General features: G+C 38.2%; 1 protein-coding gene across 1 annotated transcript in view; it reads right to left on the bottom strand.

Moving 5' to 3' along the window:
• Window positions 1–2,998: 2,998 nt before the first annotated feature.
• The window catches only part of LOC101855038 (YTH domain-containing protein 1), a 29,718-nt gene continuing 20,125 nt past the window's right edge, over window positions 2,999–12,591 (bottom strand). The window contains exons 11-16 of the mRNA XM_005104832.3: window positions 10,460–10,539; window positions 8,971–8,998; window positions 7,639–7,684; window positions 5,896–5,967; window positions 4,125–4,259; window positions 2,999–3,731 (exon numbers count right to left, since the gene is read on the bottom strand). Coding sequence (XP_005104889.2) covers window positions 3,477–3,731; window positions 4,125–4,259; window positions 5,896–5,967; window positions 7,639–7,684; window positions 8,971–8,998; window positions 10,460–10,539 — 616 coding nt within the window. The 3' untranslated portion in view covers window positions 2,999–3,476. The remainder of the gene's footprint in view (window positions 3,732–4,124; window positions 4,260–5,895; window positions 5,968–7,638; window positions 7,685–8,970; window positions 8,999–10,459; window positions 10,540–12,591) is intronic.

Here is a 12,591-nt window from a genome sequence, read left to right on the forward strand (position 1 = left end):
CGATCCGATCAACTGAATCCTTTGTTAAGTACAAAGCGTCGCATTACCTCTCCGGAAAGCGTTCGTGATACAGTCTTGTCAGATTGTTACATTTCTTACGTGAAAGTTTGACTTTGCAATGATCTGATCGTATTATTGACATTGTAACATCGTTGAACCCTTTGGTCGTGCAGGGAAAAAGTTGCAATTAGCGAAAATAAAAGTACAACTCGCTTCTTAAGAGAATACAATAAAGAGATATCATGGAGACCAAACTTTGGTTCCGATTGAGACAGTTTTAAATCAGGCTGTTGAAAATGTGTACACATCTATTTGTACACTGGCTGTAGTATTTAATCAAGCGAGAAAGGGAAATGAAGGACGTTTACCGAGTTACAGTTGGAATATAACAAACACCTAACTTTATAGGTATAATAGCTAGTTTGTATACGTCTTATTTTTATTTGTAGTAACCAGTGCACAGTTATTACTGTCATTAATGCGTCACAACTGGCCATCGCCTACGCCCATAAACGTTCATGAGTGTAAAGGAGAACAACGAACCGTACCATTCGTCGTTTTCGTTTACATCGCAGGGCTCACCTGGGGTGGGCAATGTAAGGGAGAACGACGAATGTCGAATAACTTTGCTACTTTTTAGCCTAAAACATTCAAACTTTAGAAACTGCTTTATGAACACCTTAATCAGATATCAGGAGAATTACAACTTAAAAGAATGAAAAAATAGAAGAGTTATAACGTGAAAACAGTTTTTGCCTCTCCTGAAAAATTTGCCTCGCTGCCTGCGCAGGACCATTCGTCGTTTTCCCTTACGACGGCAGAACTATCCTCAACTACAAGGGTCTCAACAACGTAAATTCGAATGTCTATTCCACCAAATTGCAAATTATAAACTTTGAAGCAATCAAACCATTAGCTCTTTTAGAGAACAAACATTCATCTGAAAACAAAACATTATTACCTTCATTGCTAAAATAACAAGAAATTTGTCCTAGCCAAATAACATTCAAAACTATATTTACAAAGGAAAAACTTCTTCTAGGAGAAATTTTCTCCCCTTGATTGAAACAACAACACAGACTAGGCTTGGTCATTGATATTACATTTCGCAGAACATGAAGAAAACTGTCAACATTTCAGATCTTAATTCAATCAGTCGGTCGTAGCCCATCATCACCACATGGTCCTAGCTAGCGCACTCATTCACCAACACATCGCACTTCATACAGGAGGCCACGACATTTTCCAAACTTTCACTCACAAGAACAAACAAAACCACACAATATGTTCAGCACCATAACAAATTTAAGACATCCCGTATGTGAGCTCAGTGAAATGAAAAAGTATGTACTTGTGTTTCAGAGAAGCAGTCACATGACCCGACTTCCATGGTGAACGATGAACTTTGAACATTGCAAGGAGCACAAAACTAAAACCTGTCAAAGAATCACAAATAATTATCTCTACCCCCACCCTCCCAACCTCCTCTCCCCAACAATAACCAAGAGATAATAATATGAACGAACTATTAGTAACAAAGCTCTAGCACCACTGAAATAAAAACTTTACAGCCCAAACTCCTAGTTCAATCAAAGACATTATCCTGAACAGAAATGCAGACAATACATTCTATACAGCTACTCCTATTTGCAAAATTAGTTCCTTCACAAAAACTGGGTAGATACTGCTTGCTGAAGTAGCATTAGAATACTGCTTGGAATGGTGAAATTGAACATGTTTTATGGCATTTCAGTGACATAAAAACACACAGTACAACCTGTATGCACACTGCATTGATGCCTTCACACACATGTGTAAAAAGCTTTGCAAAATCTTTTATGCTCCCCCCCTTGAAAACTTAAAACTTCAGCGACATGAATGTAATATAGATTGGAGATAATATTTTTAATAACATCTTTCTAGAGACCATCAAGCAAAAACAAAACAAAAAAAGAACAAAAGATTGTGCAGGTAAACAGCCTGTTCCAAATGCTATAATACCGCGTCCCACTTAAAACAAACAAGAGCAGTAACTGTAGTACTCGCGCTAATCAAATGAAAAAACAGTAAAAGACAAAGTCAAATGCGAAGCATTTCCTGAGCTTGACATTGATGTGCACTGATTTTACACAAACAGAATACACCAGACTATGACAGTTCAACATCAGTGATACCTTGAAATCAAAAGAAAAACAATAACACAAAATTAGTTACTCCTCACATTTTCACCCCAAAACCGCTACAGGGACCAAATGAAAAGACTTTACAAGCTTTCAGTGTCTGTGATCCCATTTACAAGTCCAGCTTGGCTGAATTATGAATTATTTAGTGACAGTTGTTATCCATCAAGATTCTGGGAACCGATTTGAAAAGATTCCGAAATAAAAGGTTGGAAAAGAACAAGTTTCAGAAAATCAAGGACAAACTCTGCAGAGAAACACCAGAACATTCATGTTTACACACAACAAAGACACAAGTGCTTACATTGTCATCACAGAGTCCATAAAGCACATTTTAGACAAATTATAATGATTATCTTGACATGCGATCTTGCTCAACATATTCCATTTAATGCGAGGAGAAGTAAAGCTGGGGAGTACCGACAAAACCCAGTGTCGGTACTTTCGAGAACCACCAGTACCGGTACTGGGAGTGACACCAGGAGGTGACGTCACAGATCGTGCTTCTTGCCACGATCAGCGCCGCCTGCATTCCCCCTCCTGGCCCCCTCACACACATGTCAGAATTGGAGAGGCGAACTGTGACGCAAAATACCTTTGAAGTTTGCCGCCGCGTGGGATTAAACTTTGCATGCGCAGTTTTAAAAATAATTATATCCGCTAAAAATTGATTTCATTTTGGGAATCAGCGTATTAAAGTAAGCAAAGTGGCTTGCTTGAAACTTGATTTGATGCCATATTTAAATTTAAGCTAACTTTGTTTTTGATTGTCAATTTTTAATCTGAAGTAATGTATCAAGGTCACCCGCTGCGTTGTGCATCTGACATCACAGCTGCTAGGCCTAGGCCTACACACTGCACACTTCCCGTGGCCCAGTAAAAAAAACCCACTGGTGTCAGCCCCTTCCCAGAGCCGGTACTGGAGGCCTGGTACCGGTACTGACACATCCTCCGGTAAAACCGGGAGTTCTGGTACAGGGTACCGGTACCTGCCCATCCCTTGTGAGAAGTACCTCACTTGGTGTGCTGCCTCACATACATGTCATAAACAATGTAGTGTCCACGACGTTAAGAATGGTGCAGCTCATTTGGGAATCCAAACAACCTGGCTATGACCAGGACAAACAAGGTAATCATACTTTAAAAACTGATGCTTTAACAGATAACGACATTTAAAGTCAAAACTGAGCCAGACGACCACAATGAGAAATAAAACATGCAGTAAAAAAAAAACATTAAAAAAAAAAAAAATCCCCGATAAAAACAACAAAAAGATGAGTGCCCAGAAAGCTGGGGTCAGCGGCGCTCTCTTTGATGTCTGCTGCCCCTCTCCCTGTCACGATCCTTTTCTCTGTCGTGGTCTCGTCGGTCGTACTCTCGTTCGCTGCGGTGGTCACGTTCACCTCTGTGCTCACGTTCACGATCTCTGTCCCGGTCTCGCTCACGTCCCCTCTCATGGTCCCTGTGGCTGCTGCGGTCATCCCGGCTTCGCTTGCTGGAAGCGAGCCCGTGGGTGGTGCGCCGCAAAAAGTCGTCCACATCCCGCTCATACTGTGAACATACATCAAAAGCACTCTAAAACACAAAGATCCAGGGCCTCAGTTTCAGTTTTGAGGAAAGAGGTGCACATCTCAGTTTTGAGTTTTTCAGGAAAGAGGTGCACATCTACACAAAACCGTCAATATGTCCCCCCCCCAAAAAAAAGCAAGATGGAAACAACAAATGGAAAGTAAAGAAGCAAAATGGTCATCCATTGAAATGAAACCTTGGACAATTAATAGTTTAGCACTGAATATATAATAAATTCAATCAAAGAACTTGTATTATCGAGTCATGAAAACAAAAAAATCAAGCTAATTCGTGTATCCTGACTTTTGGGAACTCCAGAAAAAATGTAACAGCCAACAAGCCTGTGTGATTCAAGCAACCTTTACTACAACCTACCGATCTTTTGCTGCTGACTTCTGCATTTCGCGGGGCTGAGTGCACACCGTAATCGGAAGGAGCCATGGAGTAACCGCCCCGGGAAGGCCTCTCAAACTGAGCAGCATAGCCTGCTTGCTCAAAGAAACCGGGAGGCTGAAAAGAAAAAAGAACAACAATCAAATAAAGTTAAAAACAAAGGATTTGGGCAACTGTTAAGGACAGAGCTCAAGCATAATAACAACCACTACTGCCCCCAGGTTTGCTCCTGCCTCAAAAGCTTCAAAGAGCTAAGAGAACGAGCAACCAAAATCCAATAAGTTTTAACTCTTTTCCTACCAGGCCAAAATCCAAAACAGGCCCACGGCTTTTCCCTGACCTATTTTTACGCCATTTACCCCACCACATGAAAATGTCAAAACATCCAGCTAAACACACACAAACTATATCATATGGCCCATCAAACTGAAGGTTAAAAAAAAATCTATCAGATGGTGATACAATATTGAAGATTTATTCCAATTATATTAGTTTGGGGTTTCTAAAAGTGATTATGCAATATCGAAGGTGTCATATAAAATCAACAATGTTCCAGCTTTGAAAGGTCGTATCTAAAAAAGTACAACAACAGCATCATTTTAATTTCCCGGGTAGGTTGCCTCAAGTAATGAAAAGAAATGCTGAAAGTTATGTATGTGTACTTAGAGAAATGAAAATATGAGACATATACTGAAGTCAGGAGAGCGCTTTTCTTCTCATTTTTACGTTTTGAAGGGGACAAAAAAAAAGCGCTGAAATGACTAAAAATGTCTCTCAGTGCTATATTTTCTTTCGTATCTGTTAAGAGGAAGTCTATTCTATTATTTTGAAAACTTGGATCGGCCGAGAATTTCATTACTGGATTGGAATAGATAGCGAGCCACTCGAGCCGTATTTTGCGGCTCTCAGTCCAGCGAGGCCAGGTGCGCGAGCAGCAAGTAGGGAAGGTGTTAAAAAGTATCATTTTTATTGACCTTGAGGGGAAATGTGGGATGCAATGGCAATACATACACAATAATTCACAGTCACATAGTCTGTATGATCATGAATAATTTCGGTGGCTTCAACCTTTCCATTGCTTTTAAGAAGAAACCGCACCTTAAATCTCAAAATTTTAATGAAGGTAGCATTCAATATTCCTAAGAACATGACATAGTCAGATTTTCGTGATTTTAAACTTAAGAATAATTAAATTGTAAATTCTGACCGTATCAATATAAAATGCTCCGTATTTGAGCCATCAGCTTCCTATTCCACTTCTTAAAAATGTGAGCGACTGCTGTTCAGTAGGTTCAAAGTTGCATGGGAACCTTAAGTGTACCTGACTTACTGGTGATGCTATACACTATATAACTGATGGTAGCACAGAGTTATTGCACTGAATTCAAGTGAATCTTGTATACTAAAATATCACACCAACATACACTATCTAACTAAAACGCCATTGGTAGTCATTAGTGTGCAGCATTCTGTTTTTCAACGGATTACTCAGGTCAAACTATGGCATACTATAAATTCCTCTCTCACTCATTCGCTTCTTCAAACTACATGTACAAACAATAGTTGAACACTGTTTAAAAAAGTAAATATATATGTACTTACTGGTATTGAGTAAAACTTTTTGTAGAAACTGTTCCCATTTTGCACAATGCACCCTCTATTACTCCTCCATAAAAAAAATGAAGTGTTTTTCATTCTTTCACTATACAATTAACATATGTCCACAAAAACGAGACAAAAGGAATAAACTTACAGGTCCAAACTGTGCCATGGGGTGAGGTGGAGGAGGCCTTTGATTGAATTCCCGCATGTAGTCAGAGTAGGACTGAGGAAAAAGAAGAACAAAAAAAAAACTGAAACACAAGTTTGCAGAAAAACAACAGACCAGGAACAACTTGTAAAATTTGATCAGGCATCATAAATCAAAATCTTAACTTTGTGGAACATTTGTCGCAAGCAAAAGTATGGTTTATCAATAATAAAAAGGCTACACTTAACATTATTTCTTTTTTTTTTATGGTTCTCCATTCATTCCTTTGCTCGGATGCTCTTAACTCACTTCAGACTGGGCCCTTTCACCAGTCACAAGCGTTGAAGACTGGCATTTTTCTGAGTATTTCAATAAATCACCACAACTCTCAGAATTACCCTATTGTAATTATTTTTTGACACAGTAAAGTAACATTCAAGCTTAATCTAACACAAAAAAACTAAAGTTGTCTAAGTCTAATACTTTAATTTATATATGACTTTTTAAAAATTGGCATGAATTTAATTTTCCGAAAAATTTCCACAGACATGACAGGTAGGATGAAATTCACAACAACAACAAAAATAAAAGTTCAAAGTGTTGTATCTTGATTTGTATGCATGTGTGAGTGTTTCGTGAAAGTATAAAAGCTGGTCTGTGCGTTGATTCAGACCCATGCACTGAATTACATAAGACAGATGTACGGCACGACGTTGTGATTTCGCTGCGCGAAAAACAACACCAGTACTAGTGCTAGATCTAGCCCTAAAACTACGACTCGGGCCGTGTTCGGGTACATATCCAGGATCCTAACTATCAGACACATCATATTCTGAGACATTAGAACTAGTAAAACGTACATAAGTATAGAAAATGGCGAAATTATGTGATTCTTGTTCATGCGACTTTTTTGACCGTTACTACGACGCGACTGTCGGATTACTATCAGCTGTATAGAAAAAAACAAAGCGCGAGTTCCGGTCAGTTCAACCCCAGTTGGGGTCACTGTCCTTCACCTTCAATAACTTAAAAACTACAGGTCCCAGAGATACGAAACGAAGTCTAAGTAGCTCAGGCTTGGCCAAACAAGGGTATGAGGCGGGTCCCGCGATCCGTGCGTGATTTGTAGAACGAAAAAAAAAATATCCAAAGTTGGTCACGCAGGGCTCGTGGGAGCCAGTCGCGGCGAGGGTCCCGCAACTATTGTGTGAACCGTCTGAAGTGAGTTAAAAAAAGCTACGATTCCCTGATCTTTCACCATAAACCATTTATTTAGGTTCCCCAAGTAGGTTGCTCTGGGCCTACCCCTGCCACGTTGGCCTTCGATTTTGTCAGTGAGAGCTAGATGTTAAAGACCGTTATGTCTATTCAGGTGTCCCAAAAACTGCATTTGTCGTTTCCTGATTGTTTTGAACAGTGAGCGTCCCACATGGGCTTCAACAAGCATTATTGAAACTTGCCTTAGCCATTAATTGCAATTCTCCTTTTTATTTCTGTAGAACATTTGGCATCAGAGATTATAATATACCCTAGATATTTTTTTAACTGCTGGACATGTTTGATCTTTTCACCTTTGCTAATGAGATTACAAATAGGATTTGCTGCCTTCTTGGAAATTACCATGAATTCTGTTTTCTTTTCAGTCAACAACAGTCCTTTACATTCACTTTCTGTTACAACAGTATCTAAAAGCAATTGACGGTCCTTTTCTCACAGAGGCATACACAGATCATATAATTGACCTACCCCGTTTAGAAATGTTTCTCTTCTCACACCAGCATATCTTGGAGGCCTGTAAAGAGAAAAGATGACAAAAAATGAGCAACGTAAAAATTTGAATATTTTTTTAACAAGAACATGTACCCCATACACCAAACTTTCAAAATTTGTCACATTTCAAAAATCTTTAATGAGCTGTTTTCTTATTTGATCAAACTGCTTCCCCCTGGCTGGTTCACAAGGTGTTAAAGTTTGGTGGGACGTTTTATCAGCCAATGACATCCTGTTACACATTTTTTTTAAAGGGTTCTTGTGTACTTTATCCTGACAATGCATCATAAAATTTTATTTATGTTTTACACATTTCTTAAAGGGTTTTTGTTTACGTTATCCTGACTATGCATAAAAAAATTTTATGTTAAGAGTATTAAAAGTTTGACCCATAAAGCAATTACACCACATATATCAGGTCAGTTACAGGCAACTTGAAGAATAATGGGAAGACAACTTGGTCGAATTTAAAATTGAATAGGGCAGTGCTACTAAAATGAACCTGGGTCAATGAAAATAAATGTTGCAGTTTGCTGCTGAACATAACTTTTTTAATCAACACAGACGTAATGAAAAAGAAATATGCCAACCACTTTGTTTTTCACGAAAACATAGTTATTTTTTAAAAAATTTCTGGAACTCAAAATACAAAAATAACAATCAAAGCAAGGTAACAACTCTTTTAGGTCTCACAGAGAGCAAATCTATACTCCCTTGTAAAATACCAATTTATGAGATTACAAATAATTTCTAGTAAATCCTAGTTTCTATCAACTTTGCCAATATTGAATTCATAGAGGCGACAAAAAAAAAAAAAAAGATTGTGATATAATATTCAGTGTCAACACTGACACACACACAGACCAACATGAAATCAATACTTAACTCGGATGATGTCCTTTTTAAAGAGAAAATGTGACAAAGTTAACATAGGTGGCATATCTACTCGCATTTTTAAAAAAAGTACATAAATGTAAAAAAAAGTCATAAAAAAGAATAGTCACACCTCTGCTGTAACGGCCATATTTCCAAACAACCATCTTTCCCACTTACCCCCTTACGTTTTTTAAATGATGTATTATATATATATATTATTGTAACGACCCTGTGCAAGACATTCCCCTTTCTAAGACAACGACTTTTCTCCTTGACAATGAGTGGCAGTCTTTGACAATTTTGACGAGATATGGAAAGGGATCAACATAAGATCACGGACGACGATCCTCTTCTTTTCAGCAACAAGCAGTCTGAAGCGAAGACATCGACATAGTAAACAACAGGACTTGAAGCCTATGAGCAACATGTTACCTTTCCATCCTTCTCTCTTTGTAGAAAGCTGAAGAAGAAAAAAAAAAAGACATGAATATCATTCTCACCAATCTCAATTCATTCAAATAGTAATAAAAATTCACCAAACTCAATGGGAAAGAGTGTTCAATATAATATTCTTGGCACAGTCTTGGTTCATATTAAGTAATTTGTAAATGTTAATAAGGTTTATAACAGCTTCATTTGAACGGGTTAAAAATTCAGATTGTTTACGAACCATCAAATCCCAGAACTAACTCTAGGCAAATTTCATACTTTTTGTGTGAAATAAAACCTATCAGTCTCAGACTTTTTTCTGCATGTAACAGAAACCATCTCATTAACAAATTATCTTTCTAAAGTGGTTAAGAACCACGAATGCGTCGCATAGGATAACAATGCCAGCATGCTCTCTTAGCTGATAGATAATCACGGTGCACCAAATAGAACCCCATTATCTTTAGAAAGGCTATAGAAACTGCCGACGAGGACAAAGAAAAGACAGAAGCTATAACCTATACGATTAACTTTTCCAGTACTAAAAGCAATTGCCTGTAGGACCGAAAAGTAGGAACACTAGCAGTGGGAACAATTGTGAGACATCGTGGTGAAACCAGGCGCTCGTCAAAATACTGAAATCGAAAAAAACCGGCAATTTTTATTGATTTTTTAATTTTTGGCTCAACATCTTTGTCCATTTAAAAACACATTTCTGTTTGGATTTTGCTGATTAAAGGGACAAAAACTGTTAATTTTCAGTTTTCAATGACTCTCAAACAACGGAAGTCATCAAAATTTGGCAGCCATTTTCTCGCTAATTTTACCTCTGAATCCAGTGACCCCCATCTCCTTCAATTGCAAATATCTCGACTTCTATATATGATAGACGGATACTTTTTTCATTCAAAGTAAGGCAAATGAACAGGCTTTAAGATGATACCAATAACTCCATAGGCCCAAAAATTGAGGAGTGCTTGATTCCACCGCGTCGTGACACAATTTGTCTTACAGTCCTGCAATCTAATGAAAAAAAAAATCTCACAGTCAAAGGCAGCAGGACTTTTGACTTTCCTTCTGTCTCCACTACAAAGAATGTTTGTTCGATAGTAATGAGTATAGAGCACTTGGTATAGTTTAGTTTTAGTAAGAGTTTTAATTTTATGGCACTTGCAACATAATACGTTCATACACGTGCGACAAGCGAGTAACAAACACAAAAAAGAAGGAGTTGTTTGATATTAAAGAAGGAGCAAACCACACCTGACCAGAACATCCTCCAACCACCCACACTTGGATTAGTGGGAAAAGACAGAAGAGTGACGATAACCTCAATGCACACATTGTAGAATCATAGCAGTGTATGAGTGTCAGCTAGAGCAAATCAAAGGTGGTGCACCACTAACTTGTTTGCAACGAGTCGCATTTATAAAAACTCACTACCCATTGGGTTTCAACAAAAAGAAACTCACTCATTAAAAGGTAAACTTACATTCTCTTTCAAAGTTGCCTCGACTGCGTTTTGGTCTTTGGCTTGGATCATCAAAATATTCATCTCTATTTGGGCGACGTCTACGTTTGTGGAAGATAAGCAAATTCCTTGATCATGAAAGGTACTCAGGACAACATAAAGACATTTGCCTTTTCAACATAAAATAATAATCATCCACCTCTGAAAAACAAGGTTTCATTAAGAAGAAAAATAAAAGATTATGACAAAATCTCACATTTCATATTCAGTAATGAGGAGCCAAATTCATTTTGAAGAGGTAGAAAGAGCATCTGCCCATCTTAAATTTGAATGCCACGAAAGAGCATCAATGTCAAGATCATAATTCATCAGTTATTTATGAGAATGTCGAATAAAAACAGAGTTTCTGAACAAGATTCTGGAACCACAACCGTTCTGACTAGTTCTTGTATCCTCCTTTGACATCAAACCACCACCTCCCACAAGACAAGGTTGGTCTCTGTGGCACAGAAAGTAGCGAAAAAGAAGAACAATTCGATAGACAAGATGTCAGTCAGACAGGGAGAAAATGTCCATTTTTTAAAATCACACCTGCTTTCAACCATGCACCCCAGCAGAAAGCCTGGACTTCTCACTTTTCTCCATAAAACAACACATGATAAAGATAGATATTTACAGACTTCCAAAAAAGTTAAGGACCACTTGACAGACAGCCCTGATCAAAAAAAAAAACAACCCACCCCCAAACAAACAACTAAAGCTCTTATTTTAAGACAGCACTCTTCAACTTTCAAAATGCCTTTACTGAAAAAATGTCCACCGCACACCCTAGACAATCTGTATTTTATAAAAGCAATTATTCTGGCAGACAAGTGCCAAATCGTACCTATCACCACAACAAGATCATGGCCATATTTAAAATAAGAAAAAATCCCATTTTAGCAACCCACCTGACAATCACACACTAACCAGCTACTACTACATTGCGCTATGCCTCAAATCCAGGTGCCCAACAAAAAATTTTTTTTAAAGTCCCAGCGCATTATAACAACTATCCAGGGCCAGTTACAGGCTACCTGGATCAATAGCTACAAATCGAGCTGAAATCTTCCTAGAAACCAACTATGTTCTTGTCAGGAAAGAGCCAGCTATTGAGTCAAATCAAAAGCCTTTGGTAACAGCAAACATCAACAATCATCAAAATGTAATTTTTAAATTAATTTTTTTGAGACGATTGACTTCAAAATGTGAATCGTTCTGTTTTGTTTGTGTTTTTGTATGATTTTTACGGCGCTCGCTACTGCATATAAGGTCATATGAGAGTGCAAACAAAAGTCTTAACAAAATCTGTTACTCTCAGACAAGGGGAAGAAATAAACCCCCCCTAATGTTAATCAGACAAGGACAGTGAGCGTGGAAACCCTATATTAAAAAAAAAATGGGGCCAGTAAAAGTTTATTAGAACAGCTTTAACTATCCAATCCTACCTCTCTATGATAAGTGTGGCAGCCCATACAGATTCCCTCAGCCCCTCTTTAACTTAAAATATAAAGTTGCATAGTTGATGTATCCGACAGAGGTAAAGCTAACATTTTATCTGATCATCAATGGAGTAACTTGCTACCACCCATAACGAACAAAACCCAAATTCTCTCGGAATGAAATACAGAAATAGGGAGTCAATATTTCAAAGAACAATTTGTGATCTGTATCATGACAAAAACCAAAAATAGAAATCAGGTGGACACACATTGAGAAAAACGGAACACTAGCATTAACCCACCAAGCCTTTGGAGGGAATCCACAAAGAAAGGGAAAGAGAGGTAGGCGTTAATGTTCCTGGAGGAGAGACGGGTTCAGACCCAATAAAAGAGACGGGATACAGCCGGACAAAGGTGGAAACTACACCTCAGGACGAAGTAGGAGGAATGCTCTTATTGGTGGCCTATACTCCGGTAAACGGTGAGAAAGGATGATGATGATGTCTTCTTGTTTTTTTACAATCTTAATCATCCCATTGGACAAAGTGCTCCAGCTCTCTAGCCCGTGTATACATCTCTATTCTATACTTTCTGCTTCCGTTCAACATAGTCCAGCCGACAATAAACCAATCCTGTCAGCACTTGAAGCTTCAAGTGTTGATTCCCAAGGCA

The sequence above is a fragment of the Aplysia californica genome, unplaced genomic scaffold (genome assembly GCF_000002075.1).
Source record: "Aplysia californica isolate F4 #8 unplaced genomic scaffold, AplCal3.0 scaffold00438, whole genome shotgun sequence".
NCBI lineage: Eukaryota > Metazoa > Mollusca > Gastropoda > Aplysiida > Aplysiidae > Aplysia > Aplysia californica.